General features: G+C 37.3%; 1 protein-coding gene across 9 annotated transcripts in view; it reads right to left on the bottom strand.

Moving 5' to 3' along the window:
* Positions 1–20,936, bottom strand: part of LPP (LIM domain containing preferred translocation partner in lipoma) — a 731,638-nt gene that overhangs the window by 249,402 nt on the left and 461,300 nt on the right. For all 9 annotated transcript variants that reach the window (XM_033213032.1, XM_033213033.1, XM_033213039.1 and 6 more), the window contains one exon: positions 14,614–15,297. In XM_033213032.1, coding sequence (XP_033068923.1) covers positions 14,614–15,297 — 684 coding nt within the window. The remainder of the gene's footprint in view (positions 1–14,613; positions 15,298–20,936) is intronic.

The following is a 20,936-nucleotide window of genomic DNA, read 5'->3' as shown; positions in this document are numbered from 1 at the left end:
TTCCACTCTTGAAGAACATGGATTTGTATTTGAAAGATAGACACATAATTCGAATATAATCAAATGTGGTGGGAAGCTGCAGACAAAATGAGGTCCTCATACCCTGCAGGTGGGAATGGACTATGGGGTAGCCCCGTCGGAAGGCATGTCAGCAGTTCCTCAAAATGTTGAACATTAAATTACCATGTGTCTCAGCAATCCCACTGTTAGGTGTATACCCCAGAAAACTGAAAACATATGTCTACTCATATATTGATAGAAGCATTATTTATAATAGCCAAAAGATAGAAAAACCTCAAATGCCCATCAATTGATGAAAATATAAATATAATGTGATGTATTCATACAATGGAATATTATTCTGCAATAAAAAGGAATACAGCAATCACATATGCTCTAACATGAACAGAATTTGAAAATATTATACTAAGAATCCAGTAACAAAAGACTATGTATTGTATTATTCTAAATGTCCAAAATTGTTCAATCTATAGATACAGATATTAAATTCATGGTTACCTGGACTTAGAGGGTTTGGGGAAAAAGAAAAGTCACTGCTCATTGGTATGGAGTTTCTTCCTGGTGTAAAGAAATGGATTGTGATAAGGATTGCACATATACTATATTTAAGAATACAGTAAAATATACTGTGAATGTACTAAAATAATTTAATTGTGTATTTAAATGGGTGAATTATATTGAATGCAAACTGTCTTAAAAATGTTATTATATAAAAATGCTGAAAGAGGTGCATATTGTAGTAAATCATGAATGAGAAAAGATAAACTAATAGTATGTGAGAACTGGAAGAATGGTCAAACTTCTTCAAAAGTTAATATTAGAGATAGATCTTGAAGTTTAAATAAGAGTTCACAAGGGTGGGAAAAAAAGGAGGGATATAGAACCTATTCTGCACATAGCATGTTAATTGTTGATTTTGATATTCTGTTCTTCTTTCCCTGAAAATTTCCACTTACTGTCATAACAACTTCTTTTGTTTGTTTTGTTTTTGTTTTTTAGACGGAAGTTTCACTCTTGTTGCCCAGGCTGGAGCGCAATGGCGCAATCTCGGCTCACCGCAACCTCCACCTCCCGGGTTCAAGCGATTCTCCTGCCTCAGCCTCCCTTGTACCTGGGATTACAGGCATGCGCCACCACGCCCAGCTAATTTTGTATTTTCAGTAGAGACAGGGTTTCTCCATGTTGGTCAGGTTGCTTTCGAACTCCTGACCTCAGCTGATCCGCCCGCCTCGGCCTCCCAAAGTGCTGGGATTACAGGTATGAGTCACTGAGCCCGGCCTGTCACAACAACTTTTAATTTAAGATTCAGGATCTGTTGGACAAGAAATAATATTAAATAGTTCAGGGATATTCAAGAACTTTTAATAAGAATCTAAATTTCATGAAGTTCTTCCCATATTTTTGACCAGCAGTCAACAATGTTTTTCCGTAAAGAGACATACAGAAAATGTTTTAATATCTGTAGGCCATACGGTCTCTGTTGCATCTTCTCATTTCTACTGTTGTTGTGTGAGAGCAGCCATTGATAATATGGAATGAAGCTAGCATGGCTGTATTTCAAGCAAACATTATTTACAAAATCAGGTGGGAAGTGACATTTGGCCCACAGGCTGTCGTGTGCTGGGTCCTACTTCATATTTTCTGGGCTGCCTTCCTGAACTCCTCTCTAGTTCCCATTTTTCTGCCCCTGCAGAGACTACCAGCCTCAGTTGTCTTCTGGTAGCTTCCTTAACTAATATTTTGTGTGCTTTGGATGGGGTGGGTAGGAGGATTAAAAAGTATGGTTTCCGGCTGGGTGCAGTGGCTCACGCCTGCAATCCCAGTACTTTGGGAGGCCAAGGTGGATGAATAACCTGAGGTCAAGAGTTCGAGACCAGCCTAGCCAACATGGTAAAACTCTATCTCTACCAAAAACACAAAAATTAGCTGGGCCTGGTGGCGGGAGCCTGTAATCCCAGCTACTTGGGAGGCTGAGGCAGGAGAATCGCTTGAACCTGGGAGGCAGAGGTTGCAGTGAGCCCAGTTTGCCTCACTGTACTCCAGCCTGGGCAACAAGAGTGACACTCTGTCTCAAAGAAAAAGAAAAAAAATTAAAAAGCATGGTTTCCTCTGGTAAAGACTACTAATATCATCTATAGTAAACTTATTCAGACTTATGTTAAAATTGCATTATGAACCACAAAAAATAAGTAACAGCTAACTGATAAACCCATAAATAAAACAACTACCACACTTATACCTTATCCTTCTTGTTTTAACAATCATCCCTAAATGTGAATTAAAAAAGAAGATGGTGTCATATTTGAGGAGGCATAAATATACCAAACACTTATAAAGACTGAATAACAAGGGGTCTCTTATCTTGAATTCAGATTTAGGGTATGCACAGTTTCAACTCCTTAACTGCTAATAGCAATGTTGACTGAATCTTGGGCTTCACTTCAAATAATGTTAAATATATGTTATGTCCCGGAAATACTACTCAGAAGTTTTAGTCTCTAAACTGCTGTGCCCAAGGAATATTTTACGTTTGGACAACTCTACATAAAATAGAGGTAACATATACAAACACAGACAGCTATAAATGGAGACAAGTTTCACAGAGTGGAAAGAACACTGGGCTGGCAGTGAGGTGACATCAGCTCTCACCCTCCCTTAGGCATTCAGTATTGGTAGGATACTAAAGAAGTTGCCTCCGAACAAGTTATAGAGTTTTTCTTATATGAGAGTGTTTAGTAAATTTTACAAGTGATTGAAAAAAAATTTAAATATTATTATCTCATATTTTCAAAATTTTATTTTAGGGAAGCAACTTTCTGAAATAAACCAAACTGTATTATTTGAAGATCATTCTCTGAAGTCCAAAGATGAAACAGATCAAAGACCATATTCTTTGTTAGAGTATTTCTAAAAGTTGGGGTTGCTGTATTCCAGAAAATCAAAGAACTGAAGTAACAAGCAAATCTTTGTATGTGGGACAATGGCACTTTTGATACTATAGTAGTAAAAACATGTGTCTTTCACTATAAGACACTTCCTAACACTCTGTGTGCAAAACATTTCAAAGCTTTAATATTCACCAGAAATTATTTATCAATAATGGTTCACATTTCTTTGTTTGGTGAAGAAGAGAATAACTATAGTCTCTTGTTGAAACTGGACACTATGAGTGTTTGTAGCTGGCCAAGAAAGAAATGAGATTCCCAAAGGAATACATCAATATGTCAATAAGCAAAATAACTGCTTTCCTTAGAACTGAAGTAAAACAAAACAAATAAAAAACACTGATAAATAGAAGTTCTCTCATTCTGTAAACACAAAGAATTACATACTGCCAGAATCCCCTGTTAAAATGATTTGCTGAACTTTCCAAAGGGATTTGAGACCTGGGGTATTTTTAAACAACCGAATCTATGAAAATGATTAGATAAGTAAAATAAATACATAATATTCACAGGCATTTCTTAGTATACCAGCATATCCATTCTGATGATAACGTTTAAAAACAGGATAGAAAGATTATGGACTGAGTCAAAATTACACAGAGCCCATGAACAAGTGTTTTCACAGGAGCAGCTGTGAGACAGAATAGGGAGCACTAGAATCGGAACCATTTTCTATTATTAAATGGCCTTACAAAACTGATGATGGGGTTCTAAAGATAGGAAATAAGATCATTCTGACAATAGTTATTATTACACCTTTTAAAGGTTACTTACTTCTGACCTCCCCTGTCTTGAACTATTCTTAACCAATGTAGAGAAGGATCGCAGAATAGAAGAGTTACATTTTGCACTCACATGTGGTCACTTTCTAACTACATAACTCTGAAAGTCATTGCAACTCTTCAGGCCTCAGTTTTCTCATCTGTAAAGGTAAGGGGTTATGACTGATGGGGATTCTGAAAATCGCTTCTATGTCTGATGGTTTAACTAGGCTAGCCTATGGAAGTGGAGAATAAAGATTTCTTATTTTTTCTAACTTATTTCCTTCAAAGTTGTAGGATACTGTTTCTTTTTCAATCTGCAAGCAAATCTTTCAAACATAAAATGTTAATGAATAGATTTATCCATAAAGGAAATAAACAACTGCATCAACAATTTTCAGAAAAATGATCAGGTAGAATTGCCTGAGAAGTCTTATTAAAGAAGCTAGTACAACTATTACATTTAACAAGTTATAGAATACAAAGGCAGTATATAAAAATCTATTGTTACTTCTATATGCTAATAACAAATGATTATAAACAAATTTTAAAATACCACGTACAATAGCATCCGAAATTTGAAGTTCTTAAGGATAAGTTTACCAAAGTATATGCAAAACTATGATATATAGATGAGAAAAATTAGAGAAGACATTAATAAATTAAGAGATAGGCCATCTTCACGGATTGAAAAACTCAGTATTGTTAAGGTATCAGCTCTTTTCAAATTGATCTAAAGATTCAAGGCAATCTCCAGATCACAGCAGCCTATTTTGTGGACATCAACAAGCTGATGCTAAAATTTATATGGAAATGAAAAAAAAAAAAAACCCTGTAGAAATGAAAAAGAGCCTGTATAGCCAAGGCAATCCTAAGAAAAAGAACAAAGCTGGAGGCATCATGCTACCTGATTTCAAACTATACTACAAGGCTACAGTGACCAAAACAGCATGGTACTGGTACCAAAACAGAGATATAGACCAATGGAACAGAACAGAGTCCTCAGAAATAATACCACACATCTACAGCCATCTGATCTTTGACAAACCTGAGAGAAACAAGAAATGGGGAAAGGATTCCCTATTCAATAAATGGTGCTAGAAAAACTGGCTAGCCGTATGCAGAAAACTAAAACTGGACCACTTCCTTATACTTTATACAAAAATTAACTCAAGATGGATTAAATACTTAAATGTAAAACCCAAAAGCAAGCATAAAAACCCTAGAAGAAAACTTAGGCAACACTATTCAGGAGATAGGCACAGGCAACAGCTTCATGATGAAAACGCCAAAAGCAATTGCAACAAAAGCCAAAATGGACAAATGAGATCTAATTAAAGTAAAGAGCTTTTGCAAAAGAAACTATCATCAGAGTGAATAAGTAACCTACAGAATGGGAGAAAATCTTTGTGATCTACCCATCTGACACAGGTCTAATATCGAGAATATACAAGGAACTTAAACAAATTTACAAGAAACAAACAAACAAAAAAACCTCATCAAAAAGCAGGCAAAGGATATGAAGACACTTCTCAAAATAAGACATTTATGCGGTCAACAAACATATGAAAAAAAGCTCAAAATCACTGATCATTAGAGGAATGCAAATCAAAACAACAATGAGATACCATCTCTCACACCAGTCAGAATGGCTATTATTAAAAAGTCAAGAAATAACAGATGCTGCTCTCTTTTTCTCTGGTCTTAAAAATGAGATGACATCTGGCAGGTTAAATGTATCCTTAAAGGAAAATGCACCTGAGCTGTACAATGTCTTAAATGCTAATAGGGCCCTACTGAGTGTCTAGGAAAATTCTTCAAAGCCAACACAAAGTTCAATAAACTTCTGTTAAATAACTATGCATGTAGTTTCTACATACATATGTTTCTAGTAACATAGGCTATTCTGATCTGCATTCCATCACTCAGTGCCAATTATGCACTTACAGATCTATAGCCAAAAGGCCTAATTTATTGCTATGGAGTAAATTGAGTCCATTTATAAATTTATATGTTGAAGCCTTAACCCCAAAGTGATAGCATGTGTAGATGGACCTTTGAGAAATAATTAAGCTTAGATGAGGTCATAAGGATGGGGCCCTCATGATGGTACTAGTGACCTTACAAGAAAAGACACTCAGCGGGCTTGCTCCCTCCCCACACACACCATGTAAGGACACAGTGAGAATGTGGCTATCTGTAAGGCAGGAAGACAGTCCTCAGCAGAACCCCACCGTGCTAACACCCTGATCTCGGACTTCCAGCCTCAATCTATAAGGAAATAAATCTCTGCTATTTAAGCCACTCAGTCCATGTATTTTTGTTATGGTGGTCCAGGCTGTACAATACATTCACTTTTAAAAAATGTACTAAGTACTCCCAAAGGTGAGAGCTATTGCTTTGGGTGCTATTTTCAGAAATGTGGGGTAAGATTTGGAGGTGGATAGGGAAAAAAAGACACAAAGAACAACAGAAAAAAATGAGCTTGCTCCGAAGGAGTTCATAGTCTATGTATTTGGGGGTGAGATTATCTACCAATATAAAGCAGAAATGGTAAAAGGTTAAAACAAAGGCAAATGTTTAAACCAAGACATAGATGAAAGCTCTGGAAATATAGTAGGAAGTGCTTATCTTCAGCTGGAAAGGTATAGGAAAGGATTTGCAAAACTGTTGTAACCAAACTGGGTAGACAGGAGAGCTGTAACAATGAGCCTTGCTGACTTTAAAAAGGGGGAAAAAAAGTTCTATCTGATGACAGGACACCTGTTAAAAAGTCAGGAAACAACAGATGCTGGCGAGGCTGCAGAGAAATAGAAAGCTTTTACACTATTGGTGGGAATGTAAATTAGTTCAACCATTGTGGAAGATAGTGTGGCAATTCCACAAGGATCTAGAACTAGAAATACCATTTGACCTAGCAATCCAATTACTGGGTATATACCCAAATGATTATAAATAATTCTACTATAAAGACACATGCACATGTATTCTTAATGCAGCACTATTTACAATAGCAAAGACTTGGAACCAACACAAATGCCCATCAATGATAGACTGGATAAAGAAAATATGGCACATTTATACCATGGAATACTATGCAGCCATAAAAAAGGGTGGGTTCATGTTTTGAAGTGGGAAGTGGATGAAGTGGGATGGCCTCAGTCTCAGCAAACTAACACAGGAACAGAAAACCAATCAGTCTATGTTCTTACTCATAGGTAAGAGTTGAACAGTAAGAATACATGGACACAGGGAAGGGAATATCACACACTGGGGTCTCTTAGAGGATGGGGGATGAAGGGAGGGATGCTAGAGGTGGGTCAACAGCTGCAGCAAACCACCATAGCACACATATACCTATGTAACAAACCTTCACATTTTGTACATGTATCCTGGAACTTAAAAAAAAAAAGTAAGTGATCAAGACAGTGTGGCATTGGCATAAGGAGAGATATATAAATTAATGGAAAAGAATAGAGTCTAGCAAGGCCCAAACATATATGGATATATAGCCAAATTGATGTTTTTTTCTCGTTCCAACTTTTATTTTAGGTTCAAAGGGTATATGTGCAGGTTTATTACATGGATAAATTGCACATCCCAGGGGTTTGGTGTACAGATAATTTTGTCAACTAGTTAATCAGCATACTGCCTGATACGTCGTTTTTCAATCCTCATCCTCCTCCCACTCTCCACCCTCAAATAGGTGCCAGTGTCTACTGTTCCCTCCTTTGTGTTTATGTGTACTCAATGTTTAGCTAGCACTTCTAAATGAGAATATGTGGTATTTGGTTTTCCATTCCTAAATTAAGTAGATTAGGATTATGAGTTCCAGTTCTATACATGTTGTTTCAAAGGCCATGATCTCCTTCTTATTTATGGCTGAGTAGTATTCCATGTTGAACATGCACCACACTTTTTAAAATCCAGTCTACCATTGACAGACATCTAGGTTGATTCCATGTCTTTGCTATGGCGAATAGGGCTACGATGAACATAGACATTCATGTGTCTTTATGGTAGAATGACTTACATTACTTTGGATATATACCCAGTAGTGGAATAGCTGAGTCAAATGGTAATTTTATTTTAACTTCTTTGAGAAATCTCCAGACTGTTTTCCACAGTGGCTTAACTAATTTACATTCCAACCAGCAGTGTATAAGTGTTCCCTTTTCTCCACAACCTTACCAGAATTTGTTATTAAAAAAAAAAAATTTAACAGTAGCCATTCTGACTGGTGTGAGATACTCTCTCATTGTGACTTTGATTTGCATTTACCTAATGACTAGTGATGTTGAGCACTTTTCCATATGGTTGTTGGCTGTTTGTATGTCTTTTCTTTTTTTTTTTGTCTTCTTTTCAAAAGTGACTGTTCATGTCCTTTGCTCACTTTTTAATGGGGCTGGTTGTTTGCTGCTTGTTGATTGTTTGAGTTCCTTACAGATTCTGGATATTAGACTTTCGTCAGATGCATAGTTTGCAAATGTTTTCTCCCATTCTATAGGCTGTCTGTCACTCTGTTGACAGTTTCTTCTGCCATGCAGCTCTTTAACTAGGTCTCACTTGTCAATTTTTGTTTTTGTTGCAATTGCTTTTGGAGTGTTTGTCATAAAATCTTTGACTAGGCTGATGTCAGAGTTAAAGGACTCAAAAATAAAGCCACACACCTACAATCATCTAATCTATGACAAAGCCAACAAAAACAAGCCATGGAGAAAGAACTCTCAATTCAATAAATGCTGCCGGGATAACCGGCTAGTCCTATGCAGAAAATTGAAATTGAACCCTTACCTTTCACCATATACAATGATCAACTCCAGATGAATTAAAGACATAAATGTAAAACCTAAAACTATACAGATCCTAGAAGAAAATCTAGAAAATATTATTCTTGACATCAAATGACTTTTGTCAAAGGTATCTAGGTAATTCAATGGGAGAAGAGATTTCAAAAAAGCTTGTGGGAAAAAATGGGAACAGTCCAATGCAAAAAAAAAAAAAAAAAGTTTGACACAACTCACACAATATACAAAAATTAACTTGAATCACAAACCTAAGTTTATATTGTAACTCATCTTAAATAAAACAGAATAAAATCTTTGTGATCGCAGCGAGGCACAAAACATCTTAAAAAACAAGAAGTACGAAATATAGAAGATGAAAGTGAGAAACTGACCTTCACCAAAATCATCTACTCTTCAAACAATAATATAAAGAAACTTAAAATATTAGAGCAAGAGTGAACCTGAAAAATTATTTAGCTACTTTGAATATTGAGTTGCTCGTGTGACAATTCTCATGTTACTGAGGTAAGTAAGTTGTTTAGCAGAAATAGATTTTGGTTTCAGTGTTTTGCTGAGCAATCTGCTAAGTTCTAAAGCAGATTTAGACCTGATTTTAGAAGGACAAAAAAAAAAGTTTCTTCAAACATATTCATTCAACAACCATATATTAGGTTCTGTGCTACTTACTCCAGGAGACACAGGGTTTGTTCAGATATCATCTCTATCTCCTAAAACTTAGTCTAATATATGCTTGGGCACCGGTTGATAGGAGACAGGAACACAAATGACTCTAGTACAGTAAGAGTGTAAAAACATCTAAAAGAGAGGGTGAAATAACACACAACTAGATTTTAGGAAGAGGAGAAAGCCTTATGGGAGAAATTAACACTGTAGCTGGGTCTTAATGGGTCACTCTTAGATGTGTAGATTTTATTTGGGGAAGGACTGCGAAGAAGGAGCTTGGTGAGCAAAGCCATAGAGATGAGAATTAACTAAAAATGTAATGTATCAGCTGGAATCCAGGACACAGGGGGAGATAAAACTGAAAATCCAGTTTGGGGTTTCAATGTATTCTGTAACTAGTTGGGAACTTGTTAAGGTTTTTGCATAAGGCAATTAATGATAAGATACCACAGAAAGATTAATCTGGTATTACATGTAGGATGTATGGGTACGGAGACGACTGGGGGAGGAAACCCTAAGTAAGAACCCATTTCAATGGTTCAAGTGACAAATGGGGATGACTAAACTCCATAGTAAGTACTTAGTGTAGGTAGAAAAAACCTTGGGACAAATTTTATCTGGGTGATGGGGATGGGGAAGGATAGCTTCAAGACACCAGGCCTGGGTGCCAGGCAGGGATTTAATGGGTGCTTCCCCTCCAACTGCTGATCTTATCCAAATGCCATGATGACTGCCTAAGCCCACTTTACTCTCTACGTGTAATAAGGGTCACAGGCGAGGCATGTACACTGGTGCTGATGAGAAGCTCTGCCATCCAAAGCATACCAACATTCAGTCACTTGCCATGGTCAAAGCACGGGAACGATCTTTAGAAGACCTGACTCGGAGCTGTGGCTCTCCGATGAATTTGACATATGACGTTAAGTGAGTGGCTCTCATCACTGGGCTTTTGAATCCTCATCAGAAAAAGAAAGACAAAGACCTCTACTTGGGCTTAATAATCATTGATTTTGTGAGCTCTCCAAAGTGCTCTGGAAACTAAAAAGGCTGTACAAAGAGGAATTACTAATATTACAGTCACTGGCCTTAAGCAATATCTACCATTCTCATCTTCACATGTATTCTGGTGTTAGCTACTGACTTGAGGGATCTATCTGCGTTCATTCCTCTGCCCACCCTAATCATCTCTTCCATTTTCTTTCTCTGATCCTAGAATTGAGAGATAATAAACACAGTGATAACCATATGGATAACTCTTTCCAAATGCCAACAATTCTTTACAGTGCAACCAATGTATATAACTTTCTCTTTTCAAAAATTAAAATAGGCTGGGCATGGTGCTCACACCTATAATCCCAGCACTTTGGGAGGTCGAAGCAGGTAGATCACCTGGGGTCAGGAGTTTGAGACCAGCCTGGCCAACATGGTGAAACCCTGTCTCTACTAAAGATATAAAAAGTTAGCCCAGTGTGGTGGCAGGTGCCTGTAATCCCAGCTACTTGGTAGGTTGAGGCAGGAAAATCACTTGAACCCGGGAGGTGGAGGTTGCAGTGGGCCAAGATCACTTCATTACCTCTACACTCTTCTCTGAACCATAACATATGCCCCAAACTTGAAATCCAAATGAAAAGCAACAATCTGTTCTAATTCTGGAAAAGAAAAACTTTTAGATTTACAGAAAGATGGTTGGTTGACCTCCAAGGTCTCATTTTCCTCAAATATTTTCCCAGGAAATTTTAATAGTAGATGGTTTCAGAATTTAACACAACTTCTACACTAATTGGGACAAGATTCTCCAGCTCCCCTGGGATGCACAGCCCCAGCACTTCCCCACACTATGCAGCAAATACCTGTCCCTTTAATAGCTGAGGCTGATGGAGATGAGTTTTTATGATAAGTGGAGGCTAAAGTTGCCTGGTCACTTTAGACCCGAGAGTTGTGACTAGCTTCCAGGTCCTGGCTCTGGAACTTTCAAGCTGAGCCACTTTATCTAAATACCGGAGAACACGTGGATCCCAACTCACAGGGATATATATAACGCACAGGACACGAGTTCTGTGAACCACATGGCAAGATGTAGCTAACATTAGCTTTTATAAATCGGCAAAGAGAAGAGATTCCACTGCATCTTTAAGAGGATTTCCAATGAGAAGAGAACATTTCTGCCTTATAAAGACTTATTTATAACAGTATTTTCCAAGGAACTCAGCTCAGATGATGTAGGAAGTACAGTGTGGTCCACTGTGGCATGCAAATTCACTGCTCAGTGCATTATGGGAACATAAATACAATCATGATCCCCTAAGCCTTGCAGGTTCTCATTCTCTTTCCTTTCTTCATTTCTTCCTTTTCATTCTTTCTTTCCTTTCTCCATTTCCCCATCTTGTCTCTCCTCTTTTTTACTATATCATATTCCTCTTTTTATACTATCCTGATATAGGAAAACTAAAGCAGCTCATCTCGAATATAGGGGAGATTTATTTATTTCATCTTTTAACTTTTTCCTTAATGGGTTAAATGCCAAACTCCCCAGAAATACTCAATGTAATAAAGTATAATTGTTTTCAGACATGAGGGTAAGTTTTCCATCAGTGACTAAAAAAATTTTAAAATAAATGAAAGCCAGTGGAAAGCTGAACAGTCTTCACTTGGCAATTATTCAGCCCTTGGAAATTTCCAAGTCTTTTGCAATCATTAATTAATTAGTAAAGATGATGTTCTACTTTACTGAGGTTTGAAGCGTGACATAAAGAGGTCTAGAGGTTTTCCTCAAACTGGAAGAGGAATGTCAAGGAAAGAACTGGGATAAGAATTTGGAGCTCATTTCTCACGCCCGTAGTCACATAATTAAGCCAAACAGTCAATATAAGGACAATAAGGTCCTCTGTGCACAGGTGCAGTAGAATACTGTAGTGTTTTGCTCAAAGGCCAACTGTGAAGGAACCCACCCCTTCATCAGCCAATGCCCTCACAACGCGCCCAGAATTTCTCCATAGCTTCATCAGCCTCTTCCCCCTTTCCCAAAGCACAGACAGACAGATGGCTAAATATCAACCTCTAACCACTCTTAATCAGAGTGAAAAGTACATGGTTTAATTTTCATTTTTAAAATGCACAACCGAATATGATGTGAAAACACATGAAACTGTTGAAAAACAAATATATCAAAAATTTTAAAAATCACATAAAATCTACTGATACCCCAAATCTGTAATCATCTAATAGAACATCTTGAATGACTACCTTGCTCAAATAAGAAGCAAAATAAAGTTCCATGTTTTCTGATGAGTGGTTTGTAAAAATTCATTCCATCTGCCTGGGTCGGTCGGTGAGGACAGGCCAAATGTTAAGGAAGTGGCTGGACCCAGCATTTTAGATCCAGTTCTAGCAGTGGGGGCTGATTCTTTTTCCTACACCAATGGATGGGTTCCAAATGCTGAAGAGAGGCTGGCCAGAGTACCCAGTGACTTAGTGAGAAAACAACACCTGAAGACTAGCTCAGTACTTCTCACCAGGTGAGTCTCGTCAAGACACACAGTTTTGCTTTCTCTCATGTCTGGTTCCTATGTGGGATAACACAGTCCTCAAACAAGGCAGACACCATGTCATTCCTTCAGGAACATCACTCTGCCATCCTTTCAGTCACCCTGCTTTGGGCAGGGCAAAATCGCCTATCTATTTGAACTTAAATCTTGACGGCAATTGTTCTGGCCTCAAGTCTTATTTTACTGTAATCTTCCCTAGGTAAATCTGTTGCAATTGTTAAAAACAAAAAGTGTGGTTAAGTTGAATAATCTGTTTCTCTGAACTGGTTGTTTTGAAAACAGACTCCCCTTGTCTGGGTCAGGAGGAACTGATGCAAATATACTGTGACATTAACAAAGAGCAAGGCTGCCCAGACTGGCTATTTTGGACACATTTATTTTAAAAAGAAATAAACAGCTGTAATAACATTTCTTTTCATAGAGAGACTTCAAGAACTGAGTAATGTTTAAAATCATTGAAAATTCTAATTTGGAATCTATCTATTGAAAAAGGATCATGGCTGGCCAATTTCATATAGTGGTCACACATAAGGCTATAGGATTTCTCCCACTCTTCACAGTCGCCACTGTCAGGAAGAGCTCTATTCCCTATAGAATGTGAAACTCACATAGAACACCATTAATACGGCCAAGTTTCCTGTAAGAAAAAGTTTAGTAAACACCCTATAAGGAAATTTTTGATATAATGTTGAATATGTGAATAGATCTGTCTTGAAATTGACAATCTTGTTAAAAATGTGGAAACAATTTTTAAAAATACAGTCCAAACTTCTCCCCAATCCATCCCCCAAAACTACCATTGATCTTCTAGCTAACTGGGGGCTCTCAAATTTATGATTTCTCACAGTTCTAACTGTAAAGAAAGAAGGGCACTCTTCCAACCCAAACGGCTGGAAACTGGCCCAGTTCCTCTATTTTCACCCATTCTAAGTTATTGGTTCTTCTGGTTATAATGGGAGGAATCAACATTGTGTTGGTTCCAGTACTAATGAAAAATCAAAGTTGTGGTGAGTGGGCATGTGTAGTATTACACCTTACCTATTCAGACGAAGTAACAGAGAGTGTTAACTTCAAAGGTTCACATACGGACAATTAAATCAAATAAGAAGTAACTGTCACTCATAAGGAGTTTTTAAACATTGCTTAATAGTGCTAAAGGCTGAAGCATAAGATTGTTTCTGGAGGGTTAGTAAAATGAATAAATAAGGTGTCACAAACAAGTCGCATTATACTGCAGCCCCTTCTCAAAGGAGGAACTATCCAAGGTGTTTGCATTATCTTAGACCCGCTTGACCTCACCCATCTCTTGGGTCCTTAGCCACTTGCTCTGCCCCAGCAACCGCTGTGGTACCAACATTGCGGGAGTTATAATCGCTTCACAGGGCCACAGCCTAACAACAGTTCAACTCAGTTTTGCCCTCCACATGTCTCACCTGTAGATAGCTACCCTTGCTGAGGCTTGAGATGCTACAGACCTATTTAATATCCAAGCAAATGCAAAGTGTAGAGGAATTTTCTGCACAATAGAGAGAAGTTTTAACCAATATAGGGAAGGATGTGAAAAATAAATTATTTTCTCTCTCTCCATCAGAACATTTCGCCCTGAGATACTACAGTTTCTGTGGCCTTTTGGAAGATGATTCTTCGAGATTGAACAAGCAATTCCATTTGATACTAAACAGTGGCCATATTGGTAATACACCAAATAGTCTCTCTCTCCTCTCTGGTTTTACTCATCCTTCCCTGGTATTGTATTTATTAGTGAAATCAAAGTAACACATACACTTTTGCCTTAGGCTTTGCTTCCTGGGGAAGGCAGACTAAGATAGGCACCCCTGTATTCTCCTCATTATGTTACTGAGTTTCTTACCTTTGACTGCAATGGTGGTGCACAGGGGGCTGAAACAGGATCTGTGATATAGGTCTTCTTGGGACCAGTGACTGGATACATCCCAGGAGGGTTCTGGTTCCCTGCTCCAGGAGGAGTGTACCCGGGTTCCCGTTTCCAGGTATTTGGGTGACCTTGTTGACCATAGGCAGGATCAGAGTCATTTCTGCCCCCATAACCTGGCCCTGCTGCATAGTAGCCTTCGTAATAGCGTCCCTGGTTGGGGGTATACCCATACCCAGGCTCAGGTTGAAGTCCTGGTGGTGGAATGTAGGCATAATCCATGCCTCCCCGTGTTGAAGGAGGTGGACACTGCCCAGAGACGGGAACTGGCTGAGTGTTATAGCTCTGGGGCCCTGAGCCATACATTTGTCCTGATGAAGGGGCAGCCATGTAATGAGGGCTGGGCTGGGCTGACTTCACCTGCACATTAAAGGTAGGCCTTGAAGAAGTGGAGGCTGTGGTGTAGGAGGCTGGGACTGGCTGAGGTTGGGGTTTGAGTGTTCCGATTGGAGCTACAGGGATGGGTCCAGCCTGAGGTGCAGGCTGTGGTTTCAATGTAGACTTTTTGGTTGCTGTTAGAGGGGGTTGGTTCGGGATGACCATTCTCTTGTGTCCTGTGACTGGGGTCGAAACTGGAGGAGAGGCCGTTGAACCAGTGGAGCTCTAAGAAGAATAGGAAAAAAAGAAAGCAAAAATTACTGCCAATGAAACTCGATAAAAATAAATAAATGAAAAATATTAATAACTGCTAATTATTATTTATGTATTACCATGTAGAATACAAATAAGGCATGATCTTGCCTTCAAAGAGTTCACAGACAAGCAAAAAAATCAGTTGTATATCTGTGCACTGCCAATGAACAACAGAAAATTAAAAAAAGGAAAAAATTCTACTTACAATAGCATAAAAATCTTAGAAAAAAGTTATCTAAGGAGGAGAAAGATTATATACTGAAAACTATTAAACATTGATGAAAGAAATTACACAAGACACAAACAAATGGATAAACATCTGTGTTCACAGGTTGAAAGACTTCATATTGTTAGAATGTATATCCCACCCAAAGTTATCTATAGATTCAGTGAGATCCCTATCTAAATACCTAAATGAGGTTTTACATACATAGAAAAAATAATTCTAAAATTCACAGGGAACCACAAAAGACCACAAAAAGCCACACTGATCTTGAAGCCAAGAACAAAGCCGAACGCATTACAATTCCTAATTTCAAAATATATCACAAAGCTACAGTAATCAAAACAGTAAGGTACTGGCAAGAAAAACAAGATATACAGACCGAAAGAACAGAACAGAGAGCCCAGAAATATATCCACACATATACAGTCAATTGATTTTTGATGAGGGGGCAAAGAATAGATGATAGTTAAGGACAATTTCTTCAATAGATGATGTTAGGGAAACTAGAAGTACACATACAAAAGAATGATATTGGACTCTTATCTGACATCATTTACTAAAACTGGGTTAATGATTTAAAAATGAGAAAGGCCTGAAACTAAAATTTCTAAAAGAAGTAACGTAGAGGAAAAGCTTCATGACATTGGTCATGAAGAACAGTAACATGTTATCCTAACTTAAACAAAAGGGAAGTGGAGGGCCTGCCCTGAGAGAGAGGGCAGACACACAGGGGTGCACCTTGTCTGTTCTTATCTCCTGGGCACAGCTAATTCTGATTGAAAATGTAGAAATCTATTTGATCTAATCTATTGTGCATAGCTTCTCTACCAGACTGGGGGACAGAGAGACATATACTATTCATCCTAGGATACTACCCTCCCCCTATTAACCTCACAGAGCTTTACATGTTGAAGATGCTTAGAAAATGACTAATGGAAAAATACCACATAAAAAAAAGGCTTGCTACAGAAATTCAAGTCTCAAAAAATAACATCTATTTGCATATCTGTATTTATAGATGATTGCATAAATATATTTATATACATATAACAAATCATAGGTAAATAAGTAATCTGTATATGTAAATTTCTATACCTTCATTTTTATTTTCAAAATATGTGAATTTTGAAGTATCTGTTTTTGGGGGCAAACTACAGCTGCAGCAGAGTAATTTTTAAAACGTACTTGATTTTCAAAATAAAAACGTTAAATCACAATAAAAGTTCAAAAATTCCTGTAAAAACAAAAATGAAATGAAATGCCAAAAATAAATGCTTGGAAGCACCAAATAATCCAGTAAGTAGAATCACTGTGTATTTAATTGAATATGTGGGCCAGAAGAACATTAGCATAGTTTTCTTGAACCATGAAGAACATAAATAAATATGCTTTAAAATAATTCCTAGTCTTTACCCTTTCCACCTCCTGTGATGTAAGGCATGTAAAAATGCAAAGGAAAAAAAATATGTATATAGCTAAATATGCTATTTTCAAACATATAGTGATAATATGTAAAATATTCAGATAGATGCTCACATGTACACAACGGAATTCATAATAAAGTTGAGAAAAATTTTCTCATCTCCAAAGAGAGCTCTAGCAGTGAGATATTTCCTAGAAGAAAGCAATGGCTCCCGAAATTGTGCCCTGATGCTTTAATTCAAAGACTTTAGGATGTTTAAATAGTGTGTGTGTGTGTGTGTGTGGTGTGTGTGTGTGTGTGTGTGTGTGTGTGTGTCTTCACCAAGAAAGAGACTGAAAGAAGAAACTTATGAAAAACGTTACTTCTAAGGGTTAGGTCTATATTAATTCTTTTTTGTTTATGAATGTTATTGGTTTTCAATTTCAAAATACGCAAATTTTGAACTGTTTTCTTGGGGCAGACTTTACAGCTGCAGCAGAGAGCATGCCTGTCATCAGCCCAGTTGCTCAGTCACTGTCTCCATTTATAGTTGGGTTTGTAAAGTGTTCAAAATAGGAACTCTGGGTTTCTGCTGATCTTGAGTCATCAAAGAAAAGCAAAGCTTTATTCCCTCTTTCATTCAATGCCCATCTACGCTGACTTTTTTATGACTGGCATTATTGACTAGAAAAATCTGACCTTAAATTTTTCCTAGGTTCAAAATGACTTTTCCATGTCCTCTGTGATAGAACGCTGGAGTCTTAACTGAGTATTTTTTAGGAATGTTTTGAACAAACATATTTTAATACATTGTTTAATGAGGAAACTATGTTTCTCTTTAGTACTATTGGGACCACCTTCAAGCAGAAAGGAAAAGCCACTCCACCAACGAGACAAGAATATCCAGTCTGCTTAAATTACAAAAGTAAACGACAAGTTTACCCTCTGAAAGACTAATATCCAAACAAAACAAACCAAAACAAAACAAAAACGAAACAAACAAAAAGATACCACTTTATTCAAGAGCTTCTTGTAACTTATCGGGCAGCTAAATCTGGAATTACAAGATCCCTAGGAAACTATATTTGAGACAAATAATATGTAGAAAAGATAGCCGTAAGAGTCAGGATTCAAACAAAAATGACAGCACACACCAACTAGGTCTTCTCAAGGATCTGATTTATATAGGTATTATGTACATATCCCCATGTAATTGCAGAGGAGTCATGAAGAACAGGGAAATAATGTGCAATTAGCAGAGGCAGAGCTGTCATCTCCTCTAGGTTCAGGACAAAGATAGTGCTGTAGAGAGGAAAATCTAGAGAGGGTCCGTGACCATTCTTGACAGGCAGCTGGGAACTTTACAATCAGCAAGCCAGAGAAACATATGTGGCACAAGAGTTTATCAGTGTCTCTCAACAGAGTACTATGGTCTTCTTGAGTCCGACAGTAAGGTATTTTGCTCCCTACCCATTAAATGATAACAGTGTCCTCTAGTCATTGTGACAGTTTATAAAAATGTGCCCATTCATTTCCAAACTCCCCATCAGGAGGTGGTTTCCTCTCTCGTTGAGAATCATTGGAAGTAAAATGTTAACCAAATGTCCCTGGGAATTTTTAAATCATTATCTCTGGATCAGCCTAGTTTACCAGAAAGCTATCTATCTGCATCAAATGGAATTTCATCTTATGAAAAATAAAATGCTTCTTAAATCTTTCCGTGAAATTGTTACTAATGACAATAGCCAACATATTGCCCAACAGCTGGTAAATAAGGATTCCCTCTATTTGACACTAGACCTCTGCTTTTTTCTGCCTATTCACTGTCTCCAGCACCATGGCCAAAACTTGATATACCTTCTATATTATGAAGACTTCAGAATTTCTATCTCCAGAATTCATCTGTATTCTGAATACTAAGCCCCAATCCTCAACTGTCTATTTCATGAGTCTGCTTGAATGTCTCATATGCTTTTCAGACTCAATATATTAAAACAGATTTCATCATCTACCCTGATCTGCTTCTCATTTGGTTTTCTCATCCACCCAGTTGTTGCTCAAAGGAGAACATTGGGAATCATTTCTGAGACTCTACCTACTTCCCATTCAAGAACTAAATCCTGTTGATCCTACTCTCTAAATAGGGAATTCCATAACTCACAAACATGTCCACATTTTACCATTTCCACTACTACAATCCCATGCCAAGATTCCAGCATTTTTCATTATGAATTCTCCAAAAACATCCAACTGGTCTCCCAGTGTCTACGACTGTTCTCCTTCAATGAGTCCTTCATTTGGTAGCCTGAGTGATTTATTGCAAATGCAAATCTAATCATACTACTTTCCTGCTCAAAAATCTTCAACAGGTTAGTGGAATGATGGATGCAAATCCACCTCTTCTACCTCTCTTTGAGATACACTGACTTTCTTTCACGTCCATTACGTCTCTTACATCTCAGCGATGATACCTACACCAATGCACTTCACCATTCTCTTTGAATTATCTAGCTGATTCCTAGGAATCTCTTACATCTCAACCTGAATGTCAGGTTCCTCCATGAAACTTTGCCTGAATCCTCCAGCACAGTGAGTGCTCTTTACTTCTCCCTCCCTGTACATATCACACGTGTATATATCTGCTTCTATACGAGTAGAGACTGTCCTTTTTATTCCCTGCCGCTTCCTCATTATGCTTTATTATATCATAGCATATAAGTTGGCATGTAACAAATATTTGATGAATGAATGAAGGTTAATATCCCAAGAAAAATGCATTTCTTTGGTCAGACTATAACTGACCATGCAAAAATATGAACTATCTTATTTCCCTTATTGACTAGACAATCAAGAAATTCTGTAAAACTGTGTAATGAATGCTTAATTACAGTCATTTCATTAGTGTTCTCCCACCTTCAAATAGTTTAATGATTTCAATTTAGAACGTATTATAGACAGCATTATTTTTCCAAGAAGCCTTTGAGGTACTTATTTTCATTTTTATGGCCATATTATATGTGTAAGTTTTACTTGCTGCTGACTCAAATCCCCTTTGGAAATAAAGGGCAATTTTTAAATAAACTTACTAAGAAAGGAAAGAGACGAATGCATTTAAAAATAGTATTTAACAACATGTACTAAAACAAAGTACATTCTGAATTTACTGCCAAGTAAACACAATACCACAAATCCCAGAAATTCAATCCAAATTATTTATTCAATAGAAATTTATTGAAAGCCCACTATGTAACAGGCATTGAGCTGCTTACTAGATTCACAATGAGACAAAGAAAGTCACACTCATTGCACTCAGAAAGTTCTTAGTTATAGAAAATTTGGGGCAAAATTTAGCGTGATGAGTAAACATGATTTCTACTTAGAAAGTTTTCTAATGTAACAGAAGGAGAAAGTAGACAGAAGCAAAAAGTCAACATTTAAACAGCAGCAGGAAATTCAAAATCCTTGTATTACATTTTAATTTCAGCTACATGACATGGGAAACTACTTAAGATTTAAATTTTAAATGAAAAACACATAATATGAAATCATTTGTACAATACAATTGAGGCCACAGAGAATGATATTTTCATATGGCCAAGGAATATACAAAATATCAAAAGGGGGATGGTTGACTTGCTAGAGATGATGAATATTTCCATTTCAATTATATTTTCATGGCAATTATTTGAGCTATTTGAAGAATACCTCAGGTGCTTTTCACTTTCAGTTATCTACTTTGTCTGGATATCCCTCTGGCAGAAAACACAAACTCAAATACCTATTGGTAATCCCCAAAATGTGTAATAATAGCAAACATTTATATAGAAATTACCCGGTGCAAACATTTTGTGTTGAACATAATTCATATATAATCCTCACAATTACTCCTGAGACAGAAACTAATCCTCATTTTCCAGAAGAAGATATTGATGAGAGATTAAGTAACTGCCCAAGGACACATCACTAGCAGGTGGCAGATCA

The sequence above is a fragment of the Trachypithecus francoisi genome, unplaced genomic scaffold (genome assembly GCF_009764315.1).
Source record: "Trachypithecus francoisi isolate TF-2019V2 unplaced genomic scaffold, Tfra_2.0 Lachesis_group0, whole genome shotgun sequence".
Lineage (NCBI taxonomy): Eukaryota > Metazoa > Chordata > Mammalia > Primates > Cercopithecidae > Trachypithecus > Trachypithecus francoisi.
This window is presented reverse-complemented; position numbering and strand designations above follow the sequence as displayed.